This window comes from Antennarius striatus, chromosome 16 (genome assembly GCF_040054535.1).
Source record: "Antennarius striatus isolate MH-2024 chromosome 16, ASM4005453v1, whole genome shotgun sequence".
Lineage (NCBI taxonomy): Eukaryota > Metazoa > Chordata > Actinopteri > Lophiiformes > Antennariidae > Antennarius > Antennarius striatus.
In genome coordinates, this window is record NC_090791.1 from 15118049 (window position 1) to 15140100 (window position 22052).

At 39.6% G+C, this 22052-nt stretch overlaps 4 protein-coding genes across 12 annotated transcripts in view; 3 read left to right on the forward strand and 1 right to left on the reverse strand.

The window, feature by feature from the left end:
• Window positions 1-330: 330 nt before the first annotated feature.
• LOC137610188 (coiled-coil-helix-coiled-coil-helix domain-containing protein 5) lies at window positions 331-1566 on the reverse strand. The gene is made up of 4 exons (XM_068337663.1): window positions 1477-1566; window positions 1111-1251; window positions 861-1012; window positions 331-600 (listed from the first exon to the last, which is right to left on the reverse strand). Coding segments are annotated over exons 1-4 (324 nt in total). The 5' UTR covers window positions 1479-1566; the 3' UTR covers window positions 331-571.
• A 348-nt stretch (window positions 1567-1914) lies between these two features.
• Window positions 1915-10454, forward strand: atp13a1 (ATPase 13A1). 2 transcript variants are annotated; one of them, XM_068336903.1, is made up of 25 exons: window positions 1915-2390; window positions 3049-3138; window positions 3488-3754; window positions 3892-4047; window positions 4195-4264; window positions 4351-4457; window positions 4596-4725; window positions 4867-4922; window positions 5061-5187; window positions 5331-5468; window positions 5593-5713; window positions 5872-6029; window positions 6328-6503; window positions 6593-6703; window positions 6813-6938; window positions 7025-7133; window positions 7339-7532; window positions 7912-8008; window positions 8094-8275; window positions 8382-8496; window positions 8597-8793; window positions 8909-9051; window positions 9177-9288; window positions 9377-9520; window positions 9622-10454. In XM_068336903.1, the coding sequence occupies exons 1-25, from the start codon at window positions 2037-2039 to the stop codon at window positions 9730-9732; spliced, it is 3591 nt and encodes a 1196-aa protein (XP_068193004.1). In that variant the 5' UTR covers window positions 1915-2036; the 3' UTR covers window positions 9733-10454. The 2 variants fall into 2 exon arrangements, with proteins under 2 accessions (XP_068193004.1, XP_068193005.1); XM_068336904.1 differs by having other exon boundaries at window positions 3491-3754.
• A 1371-nt stretch (window positions 10455-11825) lies between these two features.
• Window positions 11826-16859, forward strand: LOC137609859 (kinetochore-associated protein DSN1 homolog). 2 transcript variants are annotated; one of them, XR_011038384.1, is made up of 12 exons: window positions 11826-11877; window positions 12079-12109; window positions 12211-12496; window positions 12599-12672; window positions 12934-13006; window positions 13311-13398; window positions 13493-13549; window positions 13675-13746; window positions 13849-13996; window positions 14380-14467; window positions 14563-14736; window positions 16756-16859. XR_011038384.1 is itself a non-coding variant. In XM_068337198.1 (11 exons), the coding sequence occupies exons 1-11, from the start codon at window positions 11843-11845 to the stop codon at window positions 14637-14639; spliced, it is 1029 nt and encodes a 342-aa protein (XP_068193299.1). In that variant the 5' UTR covers window positions 11826-11842; the 3' UTR covers window positions 14640-16656. The 2 variants fall into 2 exon arrangements, 1 of the variants encoding a protein (XP_068193299.1); XM_068337198.1 differs by lacking the exon at window positions 16756-16859 and having other exon boundaries at window positions 14563-16656.
• Window positions 16860-17867: 1008 nt separating this feature from the next.
• Window positions 17868-22052, forward strand: part of pbx4 (pre-B-cell leukemia transcription factor 4) — a 28764-nt gene continuing 24579 nt past the window's right edge. For 4 of the 7 annotated variants that reach the window (XM_068336231.1, XM_068336232.1, XM_068336235.1 and 1 more), the window contains exons 1-2: window positions 17868-18395; window positions 20646-20759. In XM_068336231.1, coding sequence (XP_068192332.1) covers window positions 18211-18395; window positions 20646-20759 — 299 coding nt within the window. In that variant the 5' untranslated portion in view covers window positions 17868-18210. The remainder of the gene's footprint in view (window positions 18396-20645; window positions 20760-22052) is intronic. The other 3 variants (XM_068336233.1, XM_068336234.1, XM_068336238.1) reach the window with 1 other exon arrangement.

Below are 22052 nucleotides of genomic sequence, written 5' to 3' on the forward strand. Positions count from 1 at the left end.
TCCATATCTTTTATAATTGAACCAGAAAAAGTCCGTTCTGCTTAGTGGTCACAGGGCTCGTAACTCAACATACTCCCTCTGTCTCTCTCAGTAGTCCTACTGATTAGAAGTGGACAGCCTCCTTTCTCTCCTTCCTTTCTTCCAAGACTCCCTACTTCTCAGTCATTGAGTAGTAGGGACAGTTTTTGTGGGAGTGATGCATTCCAGTTTAATATTTAACTCTGACTCAGACCTAGAGAGGGCAAGGATGGGAGGGGCAGATATATACAACTAAACACAGCAGGATGAAATCAAATCAAATGAATACTTCAAGTATCGTATCAATTTTAATTAGATACCTGAATTTACAAAAAACTGTCAAAAGGCAATTATGTTAATTTCACATGAACATTACATTTATATGACAAGTTAAATAATGATGCAATCAGTATATATTTTACACAACTTTTCTGAACTCATATGACATGGATCTCTTCTCGATTGAAGACAAACGTATTAAGTAGCACATAGGAAAACAATTTGCTGTTGGGAAGGCAGAGGTAGTCTGTAGATGATTGGAGATCTCTTATTGCTACGATGGCTGAGGATCAGGATTCACATCTAGGAAAAAATAGAAATAGAACAAGTCATGGATCCTTTTTCATGTGTATTTCATTCTCAAGATCATGCCCAGTACATGACAACAGTGCTACAAAAGTCAGAATAACCAGAATGCACAAAAGTGTGTGATAACATAAACACAGCTCCCCAGAAAAACGCTAAATATGCACAATCCTATCATTTATAATCTAATCACTTCAATTCAGAACTGTTTATACTTGACCTGGAGATTTGTATGGTCAAGTGCAGCAAGGATTTACCCATTCCACTGATGTCCACGGTCTCTGCACAATTCACAAAGCATGCCACACGTGCTGAGCAGGAGGTGGGTCTGTCCGGGTTCTCCCTCAGACATTTCTCAAATGCCACAAACTCCTTGGAACATTCCTGTCTGATTTTTTGGATCACTGGACTGTAACAGCAAAGTCATAGGTTACATAAAAATGTGCATTAAGATGTGAGATGAGAGACTGATGGACTGACAGCAGATGTTCAGATATACTGCCTTACTGTGATGATGTGCACTGTCCAACCTTCATCTTCAGATGGTGACACTCTTGCTGCCATGTTGATGGGTTGAGAGCCACACATTCCCCATATTCTTCCATTTCTTTGTGGCAATATTTTGCCGTAATATTCATGGCAGCCTGCCTGAAAAGTAGCAGATTATGTAAATCAGTCGGCCCAATGGGCCAGCAGTCATCGATCTGGTAAACTTGTTGTAAAATATAAACGCACATGCGATTCATAATTAGCAAGCTGTAGGTTCACGCAAAGCGGTGAACCTATCTTTGTTTACAGAATATATGTACTCGTATATCAAGTGAACTGAAAGACTAATTGTGGTATTGAATTTTCCGCATTTAATTTTCTTACATGTTGGTGTTTAGAAGTTGTCGTACGGGAAGAAGCTGAACAAGGTTATTGAAACTAGATATCTGCAGGAGACGCCATGTTTGTGCGCGACCATCCCGCATAGCATTGTAACCACTGGTAGTAGGATGGACTACAAGCACACTCTGGATGCTAATTGGTTCAGATTTGTGTCACTCTCCTATTATGGCCACGCCCATACGATGACGATATATATTTTTAAAGGGGCCGTTTTTGAAATACGACATTGAAATGTAACTAAGTAGAAATATTTTTAGAAATACATATATTAATTTAATGTTAAAAATTAAAAAAAACACGATTCAACTTTGTATAAAATATAAATTATTAGTTATTTTCAATTCAATGGTGCCATTCCGATTAACGATTACGTGTCTTTGCGTGTTGACGTATGCGGAAACAAGTCCGGCTACAAAGCGATTCATTAACGAGATCCATAGACTGGAGCTTTCACCGCTTCGTGTGTAGAATCGTCTTTTAAAGGCTACAACACGACGGGTGGCGGCGGATGATCGAGGGGACAGGGGAGTGTGCACAGTACAATGAATCACGCCATGAAAGAGGGAAGTATGGCTGTAGACGGGATCCGAGAACCTGGTGAGATGCAGACGGCCCCCTCTCTGAACCATAACCAGCATGACAACGGCACCGGCGACGAGCTAGTAAGCTCGGTGACGCTGTACAGGCGAAGACCCCGGCTGCTACATGGCACTGTCCTCCCCTTTCTGGCTATTCTGTACCCTGGCTGGCTGTACATGTGGCTAGGAGTATACGGTGCTTCCGAGTATCCGGAGGCAGGCCTCCTGGCTCTTGCCGCTATCGGGATCGCGCACGTCCTCACAGCGCTCTCAGGTTATTGGTCCGTGCATGCGCACTGTTGGCTCACTTGTTCCAAGGTAAACACGAGGAGCAACAACGATAGTAGTGCTTTATTCAGAATTCTTCTACATAACTGAAACGCCAGGTCCAGTCTTAAAGAAAAAACAGTGTATACAATGAATGAAGTAATGTTCTGCTCAAAGGCATGGCAGAGTTTGGGGAAGAACTCCAATCAGGGGTCTTGATGATGGGCCCTGTAGCTGCTGCAATACACGAATGATCAAATATCTATCAGATATATTTTCTGATTTAAATGCATGTATGTACATGTACGGAGAATCAGCTAGCTATGGAGAATCACTTGTGAAATGTCTACGTCTAATTCTTTAAACTGTATTGGGAAGTAAATGAGGTATTTTCTGTAATAAGAAAATTATTACCTTTGTGCTCCCAATTCAAAAGTGAAATTTGTGTTTTATGACACTGTTACCTCATTGAAATGATTGTATTTTTTTTAGCACCATATTGCACAAATGGAATGTTGCCCAGCATTGATGTTTATTTTCTTATAAGTACTAGCAGAGAACAGACTAGAACCCACAAATTGTTTTAGATGAGGCCTGTATAAACATCGAAATTAAATCAAAACCTAGGAACATGGCTAGCAATCATATTAAGCAAACAACTTACTTGCCACATTGTGTGAATTTGCCACCTGTTATTTTGTACACACAGGAACCAGACCCAAAGAAAGCTACACTGGCAAAGGTCATACCCACCCCGAACAACGGTTTTGCTGAGCTTGTGGCATTACAAAGGGACCAAGTAGGTTATCAACTCTCAGGAGGTTCCATGTTGTCTCTATTAGAAATATGTTCGATATCATTACTGTATTTGAATGCATGCTTCGGATACAAATAATTTTTTGGTTTGTGTGAAATCGACACCAGTTGCTATCTATTGATTCTGCATGGGTTCTTTGACTTTCTCCAAAAACAGGCAACTGGTCATACGAAATTGTCCATAGGTTTGAGTGTGACCATGTGTTGGTTTGTCTTTCGTGTGGCCCAGCGATGAACTGGCGTCTCATCGGAGGTTTATTAAATGTGTAAAGAACTAATTTCCTATTTAGAGTATATCCTATAATCAAAAAAACATTTTTTGTTCTGTCCAGCAGGATGAAAACGAGGAGGAAATTCTGTCTTTTGAGTTTCAAAAGATCTGCTACGTATTTGACCACAAAGAGAAGAAATGTTTCCTACCATTAGCATTTCCCGTTAACCACCCAATGGGCTACTTTCAGTCGTGGCGTGGCTATCAGGAGGAGGCAGAACTTCGAGCTGCAGAAAAACGTTATGGCACCAATCGTGCTGAGATGGTGGTGCCAGATTTCTTGGAGTTGTTCAAAGAAAGGGCCACAGCTCCATTTTTTGTTTTTCAGGTTTGTTTGCACGAAAAGTTGTAAAAAGTTAATACAGTAATTGTTATTTATTTTTGAAGTGCTTTGTATTTCCTGTTGTTATCATTTTAAGGCTGCCTTTGTCTTAATGAAGTTACTAAGTGATTGCTGTTCATCAGGTGTTCTGTGTCGGGCTGTGGTGTCTGGATGAGTATTGGTACTACAGTGTTTTCACACTGTTCATGCTGGTAGCATTTGAGGCCTCGCTGGTTCAGCAGCAAATGAGGAATATGTCTGAGATCCGCCGTATGGGAAACAAGCCCTACATGATCCAGGTAGTTTTGATCACATTAAAAACAAAGTCCATTTATGTTAAAAATTATAAACACATTTTATCTTGCACCTCACAATTCATAGCTAGAGAACATTAGTCATGTGTAAACGATCCGAAATGTTTTTTTAAAAAATCTGTTATATGCTAGGTATACCGAAACAGGAAGTGGAGGCCTATTTCGAGCGATGAGCTTGTCCCTGGTGACATTGTCTCTGTTGGTAAGTGTCAGTATTTATATGACTTCAAGTCGAAACAAACAGTTTGGCTTTGTTAGTGTTGAAAATGTCTGTCCTCCGCTTCGTAGGACGTTCACCCCAGGACAACCTGGTGCCATGTGATGTGCTGCTACTCAGGGGCCGTTGCATTGTGGATGAGGCTATGCTGACTGGAGAGTCTGTTCCCCAGATGAAGGTAAATGATCACTAGTATAGTATATGCAAGTTAGCACCATATATAAATGACAGCGTAGGTTACACCTAGAGATGTAAACCTGAATTGTTCTAAATAACCATGATGATATAAGAAATGCCGATAATATGGGGTTTATAGGAGCCTGTGGAGGACTTGGACCCAGAAAGAATCATGGACCTTCAGGCTGACTCCCGGCTCCACATCATCTCTGGAGGGACAAAAGTTGTTCAACATAGCCCCCCTTCAAAGACCAGTGCTGGACTCAAACGTGAATGCTAATTCCTCCTTTAATTTATTTGTTACCAACAACATGTACTGGCAGTAGATGAATCATTAATGTCTGCATCTATGACCCATCTCCATCTTCAAAATAAAGTGCAAACTCACAAATGTTTTCCTCTATGTGTAGCTGTAGATAATGGGTGTGTGGCCTATGTACTGAGAACGGGATTCTATACCTCTCAGGTAAGGAATTTGCTCATACTTATTCTGTCTTTATGACTTAACTAAATCTTTTTCTTCTCATGCACTTTAATTCTTGCATCATGTACCAGTGTGGGACTTTTTAGGTCACGTCTTATGTATACTGATAACTGCCTCCAGGGTAAACTGTTACGGACCATTCTGTTTGGTGTGAAGAGAGTGACAGCAAACAACCTGGAGACTTTCATCTTCATCCTCTTTCTCCTTGTGTTTGCCATTGCTGCTGCTGCTTACGTGTGGGTAGAAGGTGAGGTTTGCAAAATCAATTCATTAAGATACTGTTCAATTCTTATTTGGTTATAAAGTTACGATAACGAAGTGGTAGTACATAGCTGGAGGAAAGGGCGTACTTAATATGTTGACTCTCTTTGTGCTTGTACACTTTCTCAGGAACCAAGGATGCCAGCAGGAACCGCTACAAGCTGTTCCTGGAGTGCACACTAATACTCACCTCAGTGGTCCCACCTGAACTTCCCATTGAACTTTCCCTGGCAGTTAACACATCTTTAATTGCCCTGGCAAAACTTTGTATGTCTCTAAATATACTTTTCCTGCTGAAATATTGAATATATTTTGAGAGATGCGGACAAAGGAGCCTTAGAATACAAAAGTTTTATAGCACTGTTTCATGTCTTTTTTTCTTTCTGAATAGATGTATTTTGTACAGAACCCTTCAGGATACCATTTGCAGGGAAGGTGGAAGTTTGCTGTTTTGACAAAACAGGAACACTGACAAGTGATAGCCTGTTAGTACGAGGAGTAGCAGGCCTCAGGTAAACTCTGCTCACCACAACTAACCCTACATGATAGAAGCATAACTTCAGAAAAACATACACAAAGCACACCATGCTTTGCTTTACGTTAGTAAATTGTCATACATTTTGCAATGTGTAGAGCATGACAACTGATGTTCTCGAATGTTTATTGACAGGGAAGGAAAGGAGCTGATACCTGTGTCTGAGATCCCAGTTGACACCCATCGGGTCGTGGCCACCTGTCATTCATTGGTCACCCTGGATGATGGACAGTTAGTTGGCGATCCACTGGAAAAGGCCATGCTGACTGCTGCTGACTGGACCCTCACAAAAGGTATATTAAAATGTCCACTGAATGTACCTCGATGGGCAGTTGCAGGTTTTTGAAAGATTATTTGTATGCTCTTTTTTTGTGTGTATGTACAGCCACTGGCATTTGTATATAGTTCCAAACACAGGTTATGCGGAACCTGCTTGTGTTCAGCTTGGTAGTGCAATGTGACTATACAATTTTACATCAAATCAGTCAAAAACATTATATTTTAATGCAGATACCACTATATAGGTGCAGTCACACTTCATGGAACAGTGCTTTTGTGTGTGTCTTACTAACTTATTGACTCTATGACCAGATGAAAAGGTGTTTGCACGAGGTATAAAAACCCAGGGACTTAAAATCCACCAGCGTTTCCACTTTGCCAGTGCTCTGAAGAGGATGTCGGTCCTGGCCTCCTATGAGAAACTGGGTTCCACTGAACTTTGCTACATCTCTACTGTCAAGGGAGCTCCAGAGACACTGAGAGGGATGGTTCGTATGGCTAATGACCTTAATACTGTACATTTGGGTTCTAGCCATCATGTGTTACTACCAATGTTCTTACATTGCTATTATCATAGTTTGCAGAATACCCTGCAAGTTATGATGAAGTCCACAAGGAGATGTCTCGGGAAGGAGCCAGAGTGCTGGCCTTGGGTTACAAAGAGATAGGACACCTCAGTCACCAGCAGGTTTTTGTTTGATTTTTCTCAGAACCATCAGAAATCCTCTGATCTCTCAGATTTATCTGAGAAGGATAGATTTAGTTTATACACTGTGTTGGATCTATGTGGATCACAGGTCCGTGAGATGAGTCGCGATGCGCTGGAGTGTGACTTGCAGTTTGCTGGATTCATGGTTGTGTCCTGTCCCCTCAAGAGTGACAGCAAGGCTGTCATTAGGGAAATCCAGGAAGCTTCTCATCATGTAAATAAAAGGGTGGCGGACGATTATACATGCATTGTCAAATGCCATGCTTTTAAGATGGATAATAATGGAACCTTTGATTTCAGGTGGTGATGATTACAGGTGATAACCCTCTAACAGCGTGCCATGTAGCGAGAGAGCTGCACTTCATCCAGAAAGAGCACACACTCGTACTGCAGCCGATCCCTGGTCGGGGTAAGACAAGTAATTATTTCACAGAATAGCATAGTTTACAGAATAACATGTATGTTATGTACATGTGAAGTAAACCAGTGATGAATAAAGTCAGGTATAAGTTTTGTTGAGGGCGTAAATGGTTTAATCCATGTACAGTAGATGTTTTTAACAAGGCCAAAGACAAAGTGCAGAATCATGTACATGATGTTATTTTGCTTTCCAGTTGCGTGGCAGTGGGAGTCCATTGATGGCAGTGTCCATGTACCGCTACCCCCTCCCTCTGTTTCTTCATTTGTGCGCCAGTATGACTTATGTGTAACGGGGGAAGGGCTGGCCAGATTGGGCTGTGACCCCCGACTACTCCACACCATCTTGCCTCACATACAAGTCTTTGCTCGTGTCAGTCCAAAACAGAAGGTAGGACCAAACTCAGCAGCTTTATGTCCTTTGAATGCTACATGTTTTGAACTTGCTGATGAACTTCTCCCTTGGAAACACGATGCTAAAAGGTCAAAAATTGGAAATGGATAGGTGCAAGTCCACTATCTCTTCCCACATTTGCATGTTATAGGACCTTTGTTTGAGTCTGTGTATGGATGTGAGTGTGTTCTAGCCTATGTGTGTAATAGGCTAGAACACACTCTAAAAACAATTGTACCGTTGCAAATTATTGGCCACTTTAATCAAAGCTAGGTAGTATATGATGTGTTTTTTTCAAAGAGCAAAAACATCTCTTTTCACTTGTGGTTATATCAGCTGTCATTATCTATAAAGATGGTTGTCTGGACTGTTTCAGGAGTTTGTCATCACAAGTCTAAAGGGCCTGGGTTATGTTACTCTGATGTGTGGTGATGGCACCAATGATGTTGGAGCACTCAAACACGCCCACATAGGTAAAATCTATTGACAAACCAACACTGCAAACACATTTCCCCATGTGAAACCTCAACAGTGTGTAGTGATAAAAGTTTTCTTCAGGTGTCGCTCTGTTAGCCAATGCCCCGGAGCGCATGCCCGAAAAAAAGAGAAGAGGGAGAGAAAAGGATGCAGCAGCAGAATCCAGACCTTTACCGCCTGTCAGCTCGGGAGGTAAACTGAGTTCCAGGGCAGTCAGGCAAAGAGTGATGGCCCAGAGAGAAGAACAGCTTGCTGCACAAAAGGTCTGCATCCACAGGAACAGCCTCCTTACTCTCTAGAGAGTTGTTAAGAAAACATTTTGTAATGTTTTTTTGTGTGTGTTTGTGTGCGTGTGTGTGTGCGTGACAGGAGAGGATCAGTCAAGTCTTGCGGGAACTTGAGGAAGATCAAGTCCAAGTAGTTAAACTGGGCGATGCCTCCATAGCTGCCCCATTTACCTCCAAACTCTCCTCCATACAATGCAGTGAGTAGCACATTTATGATTTCAGCTGGCGATGATGTTATTGAAGTTACTTAAAGCTGAAACTTAAAGCTGAAACCTGTGATTTCATCTTCTTCATCAGTCTGCCATGTAATTAAACAAGGCCGCTGCACTCTGGTGACAACACTCCAAATGTTCAAGATTCTTGCGCTCAACGCCTTGGTGCTGGCCTACAGCCAGTCCGTACTCTACCTTGAGGGGGTCAAGTTTAGTGATTTTCAGGCAACTCTGCAGGGTCTGCTCTTGGCTGGCTGCTTCCTTTTCATTTCTAGGTCAAAGGTGAGATTTTCCGAGTTTGTGCTGTAAGTTTCTGCTTCTTTGTTTTAGTAAGCTAACCATCATGTGCCTTTTGTCAACAGAAGTCAGATTAATTGTGTTTTTTTAATTTACACAGCCACTGAAAACATTGTCTCAAGAGCGGCCCTTACCAAACATCTTCAATCTTTATACTGTGTTGACCGTACTCCTGCAGTTTGCTGTCCACTTTTGTAGTCTGGTATTCCTTTACAGAGAGGCACAAAGCAGAAGTCCACCCAGGTAACTCACCGTCAGACAGTAGGAAAGAGAACAAGAAAGTGATCAGGAGTTCTGCTGCAAATGTATTTATGTGAAAACCATAAATACATTTTAATAACATTTCACCTGTCGTTTATCCCTTGCAGAGAGGAGCAATTTGTAGACCTATATAAAGAGTTTGAACCCAGTCTAATCAACAGCACCGTGTATATAATGTCCATGGCCATGCAGATGGCTACCTTTGCCATTAACTACAAGGTACACATCCTTAATACCATTAATGTTTGTTGCATGTATATTATTTGTAATGTAAGAGGATCACAGTCTTGCTTGTTGTGTCCAAAAGGGTCACCCTTTCATGGAGAGTCTCAGTGAAAATCGGCCACTACTGTGGAGCATTACTCTGTCGGGCCTAGCAATTGTAGGACTTCTTACTGGTTCATCACCAGAATTCAATGAACAGTTTGCTCTTGTAGATATTCCAACTGAGGTGAGCTGACATTATCTTACCACATATTGCTGTCTTGTAACAAACCTGTTATAATGTAGTATACCATGAAGTAACCTGTTTCCTGTTTACATCTTTTGCAGTTCAAATTGATCATTGCCCAAGTTTTGGTGGTGGACTTTGTTGTTGCTCTGCTGGTGGACCGTATCCTGCAATTGCTGCTGGGAAAAGGAACATTAAGGCTGCCTTCATGAACTCAATACCAACAATGACAGTCTCCTTTACCAACCGAACTGTAAAGAGAAAGAGGACTTGGAGAACAAGAGTTAAAGCTGTTGTGTCATGTCAGAGCTGAGATGGCCGTGGTGTGCAGTTCTGTACACTCAGTATATCCCTTCTTTCCTGCTGCTCAGCCTCACCTCATCCATCTTTGTTTCCACATTTTCATCAGCTTTGTTTAAAATCTTTTTCTGTTTTATTTAAACTGTTGATTTTAAATATTCACATCTCTCCATCTTTCTTCCTCTCTCCCTCCCCCCTGCTCCACAAGGCCATGAAGATAGCAGTATTGAGTCAAGTGTGAGACTGTGTGCCAGCTTGAGAGAAAAACATACAGGCACACAAATGTGGCATTCTCCAAGAGAATTGCAAAAGTGTTTTTTGATTTTTTTTTTATTCCTCTTCTTGATTTTGTAAAAAGTGAAAAACATCCCTAACAGACTTATAAAGACTTAAAGATACAAACTATGAAGTCTGTCAAGTGGTTTTGTCAATTATAAGTGCTGAAACGTCTACACAAAGGATAGGCATGTTCATCTGTTCATGAACTGTTCCCATAAGTAGGTAAGTAGAGAAGGATCGAGTTATGACAATATTATACAACTGTACAAAGAGAGGCATTACCTGTTTAGAACGTTTTTCGCATGGGAAAAGTCACCAGCCAATACAAACATGCAATTATTTTAAGTTTCAGTTGATCGGGAAAAAAAACACAATATGTCAACTTTGTGTTCGTTTGTCATTTGAGATTAAATTACTTTTTTTGTTTAACTTCACCTGAATGTGAATGAAAAACATACATAAACTTGGTGTTATCAGTAACATTCATTTGTTTGGAGGCTCCAGCGTCCTCAGCAACTGCTAGACTTTTTAGATTGATAAAACAGTGTGCTACATACGTAAGTCCATGAGAGAAACATGGTGCATGGCAATTTTTGATTGTATAATTTCTGGTGGGATTAATATGTTTTTTTCTTAAACAGTATTCACTAATCATGGAAATTGTCAAATTTTGCTATTTAATCTAATGCCTCCCTTTTACAATTAGAAATGCAAAAGATGTTGGTTGTTATAATCAATGAGTTTGTTTAAATAGGTAATTTAGAAGAGAATAATTTGAAAATATCTCTAAATTAAGGTTTGTTTTTTTTACATTTTAATATACTTGGTTTGCCAATATTGTGAAAAAAAAATTACGTATAGGTATGATTAGTGGTGTTATGGACCCAAGTCATCCAGGACACAAGGAACTCAAGTTATTTTGTCAAAGTTAAAGGCAAAAACACACAGATTTATTTTGTTTGATTTAACCATTATATGTATATGTACATATTTTCATCAATGTAAATTTGTCACATTTAGTGGCAAAGTATTTTATGAACAGATTATGATGAATATACTGGTGCCATGCTGTTGATCAAAGGTGAATATGCACAGTAACTGAAATGGGAACATGTGTCAGCAGATCTTACTTCTGTTTTCCGTAAAACAGAACCATCAACAAATGGCAAGTATCTGGGAAAACTGTTCATACTAGGACTTAAACTCTGCAGCCCTTGCACTTGAAAACTCATACATCAGAAATTAGATTTGCTCAAAGAGAATCATTCCCAAGGTTGCACTTCTAAACTAGTATGTCAATGTCTATGCTTAACTTATTCAAAGGGCGTTCAAAACTAAGAGTATTTGATCCCTCTGCCATACCAAGGCCAGCTCACTGCAGACATCTATATTTGATTTGATTTGATCATTTTTATTTCCTTCCGGGATTATTACAGTAAAGTATATAAAAAATTTTAAAAATGTTTTCGGTTCTGAAAAATATTTTTATTCATGTTGTCTTAATCCATATTCTTATTATTCATCTTATGAAATAATTATTTGTAAAATCTGTACAAAAAACAGTTTTTTGTCTGTATTTTAGACTGTCAGGACAGTATCTAATTTTACTACATGCAGCAGAAATGAATCTTGGACTGTATCTTGACGCATGTGCTACAATCACACTACATTTCCCATCATACCTTGGTGGAGTGGGCCGGGCTTGTTAGGCGCGCGGTGAGGAAAAACCATTCGAAAGCAGAAATGGCGGAAAAACCCTCGGAAGTCGCAGAAGACTGGTATGTAACTTGTTTTAACGGCAACAGCGTTTATGTCAAAAGTTTTTGTGACACCGAAGTAAAGGAAAACATTTTCATTCAACTTCACCCATTTTTGTCCGAAGTAAATGGTTGTTGTCTTTTTGTGAATCGTACTTTGGAAGATTTGGACGCATCCTGCTGCTATTCTGTAAATCTGAATATTCATTTACGTTCTTTCAGTGTTGAGAGTGTTGCTGATTCCCAGGATGAGGTAGTGTATTAGTTTTTATTTGCTAGTGGTAAATAATAACGCCTCAGCTAACCCTGTATCCAGTAGCTAGCTGTGGTCCGTCTCATGGCTACTCTGTTCAGTTTCTATCAATCAAGGTCAACTCGAAAGAAACCTCGAAAAGGTGCTCCTCCAGCAGCCCCACCGCGGCTCCCCCTGACAAAGCCCCCTGCTCCGGACTGCCATCACCGGGCCCACACACTCCAGATACAGTGGAAGAACCCTCGGAGACAGACAAGCAAGACGTGCAAATAGAAAGCGCTGACGGGCCTCAGAGTCCAGCTGTCAGCCCCACGGCGCGGAGGAAATCCTGGAGGAGAGCCACCCTCACTCGACGCTCTCTCCCTGGGCTTCCGAACCAACATCAGAGTGAGAATTCTCTGTGCTGTGCCTTTTTAAAACGAATGAATTGTAGTTTTTTTTGTTGTTGTTGTTATATACTATATATATATACTTTTTTTTTAATTGTAGTTTTATGCAGAACGATAAGTACATCCCTATCACAACAGGAGAGACTCGAGAAACTGATGGAGGCTTCAATGAGGGTAACTATATACATGTATTCTGCATTAGAGGATGACAATTCTCATGTCCAATATATAAGATTCACTGCAAACCTTAAATCTCTCTGGTTTTTATTATTATTATTATTATTATTATTATTACATGGAATAGCACACTCTTCCGGATAAGGTTTTACCCACTGAATAGATTGCTTACATGAGGGGAGCATACAATCCATTATAATGTATCGCAACTGAAATTCCTAAAGGATGTCTTTCTAACTACATCTGATTTGTCTCTAGCTGGCAATAGAAAAAATTCAAAATTCACTGGAGTCTTTGCCAAAAGCCTCACTAGAGTCTTTTAATCAACAAGGTTGGTATTTGAGTGCTCCTTTTGTACGTATTTCTCTGAGCTCATTGTGTTAACCGAACAGCTATTACAGAGATATGAATTAGTGCAGTAGTTAATTCTATTTTATTATTTTAATTGATTTGATGATTTCCACTATTAGTGGTTGATTTGCTGAAATAAGATCATCACAATTTGGGGGAGTTTAGAAGATATCTTTGGATATTTTTTTTTGACTCATCAACAATCCAAAACCAAAAAGACTAAATTATTTGTCGTATCTAACAGAAGTTGCATTTTTCACTTTTTTGTTTGTTTTCTGGTGCAGTTCAGCTCATGCATAAAGACTGGGCTTTTTTGGCTGAAAGCATACGTGGTGAACCAGAAAATCATCAGCCCCTTGCTAGTACAGTCAGGTATTCTCAATAATTCATTTTATTTATTTATTTACATAAATTTGAATACCAACAAATTTATTTTCTGCTTTTATGCATCTGTTATGTGTTTCAGATTAAGTGACCCCTCAGTGCAAATAGCCATGGAAAAACTCAGGAAGGCCATCAACAGGCATGTTGTTTTTCATTGTTAATATCAACATTTCACCTCCAATATTTGTGCAAATCATGTATTAAAAAAAGAAGGTTTTGACCTGAGGCACAAGGTTCCTCTTTTCAGCATCTTGTGTGTTTCAGGCTCAAGGAAGAAAGTAAATCTTGGGAGTCCTTGTTGAATAAACACAGGAATAAAGCTGAGGAATTGAAACGGTAAGCATATCTACTGTCACTAAGTAATACTTTACTAACACTGTGTAAGAGTACGGTAAGTAAAATGATTTTGACCTGTATTGTTTATTTTATTCATTGCAGCAAAGTGGAGCAGGGCCAGGAGACAGGCATACCATTAGACTCTGCATCTGTGGCCCAGTCCTCACAGTACCACCTCATACAGAGTAAACCTGACTACCACGGTCTCCTGTGTAGACAGCAACCCATCCTTCACACTATGGCAATGATTGTATGTTGAAACGTTTATTTTCAGATCATTAACAACAAGAATCAAAATTTGAACCAATATAACTATTTTTTCATGTTATACTACTAATTCAGAACTATGAGGGTTTTTTCATAACCCTAATTATCATTGTTGTATGCTTTTGTAATAAATAGAAATTTATGTGGAACTAAGGATGTTTTTAATTGGACCTGTTGAAAAATACATACCACAATTAGCTGGCATCTTTCCTGGTGTGTACCCCACCTCTCCCCCGTAGCTGTCTGGGATAGGCTCCAGCAGACCCATGGCCTGCAAAGTGGATAAAAAGTGTTAGAAGAGATGATCGCGATAATCCTGATCCTCTGTATTATGTTTTCTAATCAGTTATTGCTGTTTATTTGTAGATGGATGCTCAGCGTAAGATGGTGAAACAACTTCTGGTAATCAAGGACCAATCACAGTTATTTGTGAAAGAAACCAGTGGCCGATTGGGTAATAATTCTAAATGTCTTAACAATGTATTTTCTCAAATAATTCTATAATCCAACAGTGATTAACTTTTAACCTGGTTTACTTTTTTCCAATAGCGGCAGAGGCAGGATTTGAGGACCTTCCACCTGACCCCCTCAGGAAGCTGATGGCAGCACCTTCATTCACCACATAGTCGCTCTGGCAGGAGGAAAACAAGCCTGCAATCAATTAGTTAATGCACCATGACTCTTCATGACCTGTATATGAAGCTCATAAAAGTGTGCTTTCTGGTAATTTTCATTTTGTTAATATTTTTCTTTTGCTCTCCTTGTTGTTTCCTTTATGACATAAGGGACACTCTTAATTGTATGTCACCTTAGGTTATATTTTATGTCTGTTATGAGCATGATTTGATCATTGAGTCGTCCAAGTAATTCGGACATGTGACCACCAGATGGCAGTAGGTGACAAAAAAATAACGGTCTGAGCGGATTCTTTGAAGGCTCTAACCGAGGCATTCTCACCTGAAAAATCAGACTTAAACTAAACCAAGTTATCTGCTTAAAATGAAATTTACATTTATTTCAATAAAACGTTGCTGTAAAATTTAAATTATTGCTCATCAATGACAATATTTTTTTCTGTTAAATAATGAACTTTTGAGATTGTACTGTTGTCTCCAGATATTCAAATATAACTGGGAAACGAAAACTGATCTGCACTTACAAAATAGGATTATTCAAAAGATGTAGTGCAGTGGCATTCTTGGTTACTTGCATCGTATAGATATCTGTGAAAGTAACTGTCCAAAGAGTAATATGATCTCTTTAGCATTTGTTATATAGAAAAAGTAAAGAAATCTAAATAACATTTATAATTTTTAAATTCCAAATTTTCTTACATAAAATAACCTTCAACATCAGGCTATGAGATAAACATGAGTTCAAGAACAGTAGACTCTGGTACTGTGCCTACAGTTTATATGGGGTCCTATAGAATAGTCTGTAAGTTCTCAGTCATCCAGGTTGATATAAGTCCAAAAAAGAACAAGTGGACGGTTCACTTCTAATCCAATAGGACTGTTCAGTTCCGACCAACTAGTAGAGTCCAGAGACATAAAATGCAGTTGGATCAGAAACACTCATCCATAGTTGCATTTACTAGCTTTTTGGTACCGTATCTATTTCACTTGATCTATATTCCCTGACCATTCAGAAAGAGGCCCCTCCCCCACAGTGACTCACCCCCATCTCTTGCATTTGGCTGGGTCACTGATGCAGAACGAAGCTTTGACATTGTACCAGTCAGTCAACGCTTTGTTGGCTATCATTCTTATTTCTTCGACTCATTTATTCATTAATGTTCGGGCTTAATTTTTCCTCTTGATAATTATTGGCAGAAAAAAGCCTTATTATGCTGGTGCTACTAATAAAGGCTGAATGACATGTTTTCTCTATTACTATATTGTATAATATAGTCTGGTGAATTTTCTATTTGATTTTATTCAAAGAGGTGACAAGAGAGCACAGGGACAAGCTACAAGACAAGCAGGGCTCTGTGACCATGAGAGTTGTGAGTAAGGGAGGATGGTGCACAGCAAGAGAGATCGATTCTTATTTAGATGAAAATGAGGCTTGATGCTTCTGGGGTGAGAGGAGGGCAGCTTTAGCATCCAAATGAATAGAAGTTTCTCAGAAATGATCTTTAACCGAATCACCTAAAACAAAAACATGAAGAAGTTTACTAAGCCAATGACAGTCATTTTACATTTGAGAAGGGTCTCTTAAACAGTGATCTATACTGACTTTGGGGGTTAGATGGGAAACCCTGCAGCTACTGTAATTGTTAAGTGTTGCTTTAAACAACCTCAAAGAGCCCAGTAAATGACATGTTATAATGTGTTATTTTAAGTGATTCATTTGGGTGTAGTGCTTATTTAAATAAAGGTTCATTAGGTTTGACCAGGTTTTCTGGGCTCCTTGTTTGTTAAGAAAAAGGAAAAGATTATTTTTTGTATTATGAATTGTTTTTATGCTTCAGTCCAGACTGGAGATTTGGTTGTGATAGTGATAACTTAGAATGTGTAAAATCCACTGCTTAGTGTAACAACAAACCTGAATTGTGACTTGTACTCTATCTGTATACACATGCAAAGAACAATTACTATTAGATTACTGTGGTCTCCATTCTTGATGTCTCGAACTTTAGATTGATTAGTTACAGATTGTAGTAGATGGATGAGTGGAGAGTCAGCATAAACCATTGCCAGTTTGGTGTTTCTCTCATGCACACCCATCATCTCTCCTCAGTACTGCAAGGCTGGCTGCAGCTCTCCTCCACATCTATTCAGCCAGTCATTCGTCTTGGAAAGCTGTCTCTCTGATCTGAGTGATAAACTACAGCAGAATTGCCCAGTTTGCAAAAAACAAGGACAGTTGTTTTCAATCTGTACTGTCAACATTTTCATACTGAAAACTGATGGGATGTTTCATTCATTGGGGGTTTAGGAAAGAGTAATAGGCTGGACATTTTATTGCTCTGGTATTTAATATCATTTTTGAAAATGACATTTTCCAGATATTATATTGGTGAATTGACTTTTGTGCACAATTTAAGAAATTGCTTTACTTAGTAACAATTTTTCCAAGCTTTTTTTCTGAAACACATAAAATTATAGAGATTTTTTAAAGTAAATATTTCGATTTGTCCATTTCTGCTCTTGTTTTTACAAAGAATTAATATAATATTTACTATTGTTTGCACAGCTTGTGATGAAATTTTGATGGAAATGTAATATCACACAGAAAGAAATATTTGAATATATTTATATTTATATGTTTTGATTTGAAATGCCTTCCAGGTGGGAGGTAGCATCACTTCACTTTATTGGGGGAAAAAAAGCCTAAATTCGTATAGGACAACCATCGCTGATGACGTAAGGCGCCATTTATTTGTTAAAGATGTACACGGGAAGAATCTTTTCACCTGGAGGATAGCGCAGTGATGGAGTCTTGAAAACTGTCCTATAAAATGTATACGTTAGTCATTTCGTGCCTTGCGTAGACCAGATCTTCTATACATTTACCTGCACCAGCTGATACCTTCTATGGTTACGTTTTATTCCACTGGTAACCCGCCTTCGAGCTCGCGGGCTGTGATGCTGCGAGTTCAATGGTCAACCTACACGGCTCGCGCGTCTCAGATCATCCCACACACACGCGCGACATCAATAACAATGGCAAACCGTAGTCTGTTGGTGAGAGATATCTGATTGGAGCTAGACGCTTTCGAAAGCATTGACGTCTTGCACTTGTCTTATTTTCTTTCTTTTTTAAAAAAAACAAACAACTACATTTTTTTTCCCCAGGCACAACCCGCTATCAAATTTTTTGTTTTAAATTTTTTTTTTTTTTTCAAAATGTGCGAGGCGCTGTTGGCGAGCTCACACAGTCAGTGCATGTGTGTCCCTGCTGCTTTTCTGCTGGGCTACGGCTACTAACCTAGCTGCCTTTCACTCGGTGGATAGCTAGCGTTAGCTTGACCACCTTTATTGACTTGAGGGGGAAAAGCGCAGGCGAATGTAAGGCGTGTTTGAGCGATCTGTTTATGACAGCAATTCTCAACTATTTTCCCCGTCGTTGCTGCCAGGCACGGTAAAAAGTGTTGTATGATTTGTCGTAGAAAATACTTTGCTGGCTAGCTAACAGGCTAGCTATTTGTGTGTGTTCTTCGACTGAGGAAAACGGCGAGTTTTCTTTGAAAGTATGGATGACCAAACCAGAATGTTGACGGGTCTCACCGGACTTGCTGGACTACAACAAGCCGATGTCGGCGACCCAGACTCGGTCAGGAAACAGCAGTCCCTTGGTCAACCTCAACAAGACATAGGAGATATTCTACAGCAAATAATGGCCATCACCGATGAAAGCCTGGACGAAGCGCAGGCCAGGTAAGACAGGCGAAGAGCCATTTTCCACACAGGATCGCTAAGCTAAAGTGCTTTTGAATGTGTTATTTTTGTGTTTTGTTTTAGCGCTCAAGCGTTTGTGTGAAACGTTCGCGTAAAGGTAATGCGTTATTGCAAACACCAATAAACTTTGTAATTTTTGTAATCCACTGGTGAACGTGGACATTTACTCACAGAATAACTTGTGCAGCAACATTGCAATGCTGGTGTAGTTTGAAAGAAGGTTCTTTGTTGTTCCAAGTCACGCTTTATTGTGAACTATTCAAATCCACATTCCTGTTTTAATGAAACAAGTCGAGTTACGTTTAACTGGTCTATCGTTTATCAAAAAGTTGGAACTTGTCGTTGATGAACCAGTTGTAGTCGTGTTAAATTCACAAAACCATTTAACACTACAGTGTCGTGTTGCGTAGCTGTTGTTTTTTTATTTCATTTGACCACTTAAAAAGCGACATTTTCATTAAACCCCTACATAAGGTGAACAAATTGTACACATCTAGTGAGTTTTTCTTATCTCTCCATTCTGGCATAAGACAGTAAGAAGTTTGTAATGCAAATTCTATTTGTTCACCAATTATTACAACTCTTATGAAGTACGTTGACACCATACAAAATGGTTTCCAAAATGGAACATATTAAATTACTTGTGTGGCTTCTGAAGTCTTCGGGTCATATTGCTGAAGTTCACAAATACTTATCCATTCCAAATCCAGTTTCCTAATTATAAAAACACTTCTAAAATACTAATTCACATAAAATTAGTGCCAATAACATTAGTAATTGAAATGCTAATGAGTGGATAAATTAAGGTAAGGATGAAGATTACTCAAAGGTCCCATATGTCACCCGTGTGCTATCTGTGATGACAGCAGTCATTCTAGACATATGACTTGTCACTTTATGTATGTGCCAGAGGTGTTTTTGAATGCCATTGTTGCAGAGAGTGTTCTGCAGTGAAACACTGACCTGTACTCATTTACCATGTGGCTCAAGGAGTGTAAGGTCAGCTTCAGATGACGCGTCAGTATTTTAACAATAGACAACCGCCCACTGCAACACTGTGGCCACAGTGTGATGTGTCATTAGCTAGTGATTTTCCACCCAACATTTGACCACCTGGTTCTCTTAATTAATTCACTCCTCTTTCACTCCCTCCCTCCCTGGTGTTCATCCTTTTCATTGTGTGCTGGGTGCAATCAATTCTCCTATAATGTGTACGCGAGTGCAGCTGTCCGCAAATCGAGTTTCTATTAATGAGATGGTGGTGAGGGGGAGGGATGATGCTATACCAGCAGACTATGAACACTGTGATATTACCTTGTCGTCAGAACAAGTTTGAGGACTTCATCAGCCCTCATTGCACAGACAAATTAAAATATTTTTGCTGTGGAATGCTTCCGTTAGTCCAGTTTTGTTTTTTGTTTTTTTTTACCCCTGTCTTTTTTCCCCAAGCAAAAGGCTTACAAACTGTTACAATTATTTTGATTTAAGGGTCCATTTATAATTTAGGACTTTATATAGGACTAATATTACATGGATTCAAGCTGCTCTGTAATTCCAATTCAATGTGGGTTCTTTGGAAGAGCTAGAGTGTCCTTGCTGTGTGCTTGTATTGATCTTTCCTCCCACTCAGAGCATGTCCTCGACATGCCATATATCTGCAGGATTAATACTAAAAGGAATGTAGACTATTGTCAGTTCAATGGACTTGATGCAAATTGTGTGGCATGTCCACCTCAAAACCTTGATGCTGTGTATAGCATGCACGTAATCAATAAACGGAGTTCTGATGATAAAATATTCATCCTCTGGAAAGTTTTGCATTAGCTGAGAGACCACCTTGATTGAGGTGTAACATTGTTGAACTGTTTGCCGATGTGCTTCTCAGGTGGACTGCACGTAATGAGTCAAACATCACTATACTTGAGACTACAGTTTGCTGTTAGAAAGTTTGCAAACATATAGCAGTGACTGAATTAAAATGGGCAGTGGTTTTAAACATCATCCTTAACTCTAAGCAAGTTTGCCAAGCACACACCAGTCTTTGCCTTGGTCACGATTTCCCATTAAATGAGTTTGGAGGCTCCCGTGTAAGCGTGGCGTCCTTGTTGTGCAGGGTGGCAGTATGTTGAGATGGGGAGCGGTCAGGGCAGTGCAAGAACATGGTGTTGCAGAGTCCACTTCCTGAACACCATCAGCCCTCATCCTCTCACCCTGTTGACATATGTTCAGATGCTGGCCAGAAGAATCGCCGGCGCATTGGGGTGGATCAGACGACCCCACAGAGGGAGGGAGAGCAGGGGGGGGCATGGCAGGGGGTGGCCTGCCACTCAACTTCCAGCACAGGTCAGTACAGGACCGCATGAGCAACTCCTTCTCCCCCTCCTGCTCATACCCTCCATGCTGAAGGCAGCCCTCCCCCCAACTCAAATCCAGCAGTGATAGAATTGGTGGACAAAATGACATATTTAATGCTTGACACATAACTCTTTACTTCACACTGCCTCAATATTCTCAGAAAGGCAGTCTTCCGTGGAATCAACCGTAGGCGACTTCTTTCTAGTCCCCATCGTCCCTTCATTAATACTGCAGTGGACATTCACAACTGGAATTGGTGTTGAGGTCAGGTTTAGCCAAATCATTTTCATCAGTTTTTTTTGTTTTTCTTGTTTCTTTTTTGTTATTGTTGTGTTGTTGTCGTTGTTGTTGTTATGAGCTCAGTTGGAAAAGAAACTTGAGTGATCTGATGATTTTTCTTGTTTCATGTTTTCTAAATCATACTCATCAGAAATGGAGGTCTCATTTTGGGTTTCGTTTAAAACATTTTTTTAAAAAAACTTTTCCAGTTCCATAGCAGTGTTGTTGTAACTGATGCTTGTTTTGCAGTAAGTAGTACTTGTTGTGATTTGTAAAATTTCGTGTCATGATTGTTAACTCCACATGGACGGGAAAATGCAGGAGGTGCACAACAGAATAACTTTTAAAGAATGAGACAATATAAATCATTCCAAATTATTGCCATGCAGTTACAGTAAAATAAATTTTTATCATTTCAAATATTGTGTAACAGTGCCACCTACACACATTGAGAACAAATTAATGAATATTTAATTACATGTTTATCTGTACTTTTTGATGTTGAAAGCAGACTTGCAGCACCAATGTGTGCTCAGATACTAATGAACTCTGTCACTCTGATGTAACTGGTGTATGCTGTTATAGATCACATCAGAGTCTGAGCATCAAGTCCACTATTGTGACATTAGTGTAGTGGCTTTCCAGCATTCCAGTCTGGTAAATTTTGGTACCTTAGCAAGTGTATGTGGGTGAAAGACTGTCTTAGAAATTGAAATGTTATTTATAATTGTATTAATCCTAAACCTCTGCATACATTTACAATGTACTTCAATGGAACAAGTTGAATTAGATCACTATGTATTGACTCCGGTGCACGGTAATGACGACCTTGAGGTTTGGCATCATTACTTGCCCCTCACTGCACTGCACTCAAATGACACTATAACTCTTTCTTGTTCAGATAAGACAACTGTTTCTTCTTTTCTTAATTTTTTTTTTCAATGGCAAAGCAAGGTATTTGCCTATTGGAAATGCCTTAAAACAATATTTCCCTGTCCTGCT

Excerpts from the sequence above, each read along its gene's own strand:
- LOC137610188 (XM_068337663.1), bottom strand. Across the intron at positions 1,013-1,110 it reads GGACAGTGCACATCATCACA|TCCAGTGATCCAAAAAATCA; the intron begins GTAAGGCAGTAT and ends TTGCTGTTACAG. Across the intron at positions 601-860 it reads CGTGGACATCAGTGGAATGG|ATGTGAATCCTGATCCTCAG; the intron begins GTAAATCCTTGC and ends ATTTTTTCCTAG.
- LOC137609859 (XM_068337198.1), top strand. The coding sequence starts at position 11,843 with ATGGCGGAAAAACCCTCGGAAGTCGCAGAAGACTG. Across the intron at positions 11,878-12,078 it reads TCGGAAGTCGCAGAAGACTG|TGTTGAGAGTGTTGCTGATT; the intron begins GTATGTAACTTG and ends ACGTTCTTTCAG. Across the intron at positions 12,497-12,598 it reads GCTTCCGAACCAACATCAGA|TTTTATGCAGAACGATAAGT; the intron begins GTGAGAATTCTC and ends TTTTAATTGTAG.
- atp13a1 (XM_068336903.1), top strand. The coding sequence starts at position 2,037 with ATGAATCACGCCATGAAAGAGGGAAGTATGGCTGTAGACGGGATCCGA. Across the intron at positions 5,469-5,592 it reads AATTGCCCTGGCAAAACTTT|ATGTATTTTGTACAGAACCC; the intron begins GTATGTCTCTAA and ends CTTTCTGAATAG. Across the intron at positions 6,504-6,592 it reads CAGAGACACTGAGAGGGATG|TTTGCAGAATACCCTGCAAG; the intron begins GTTCGTATGGCT and ends CTATTATCATAG.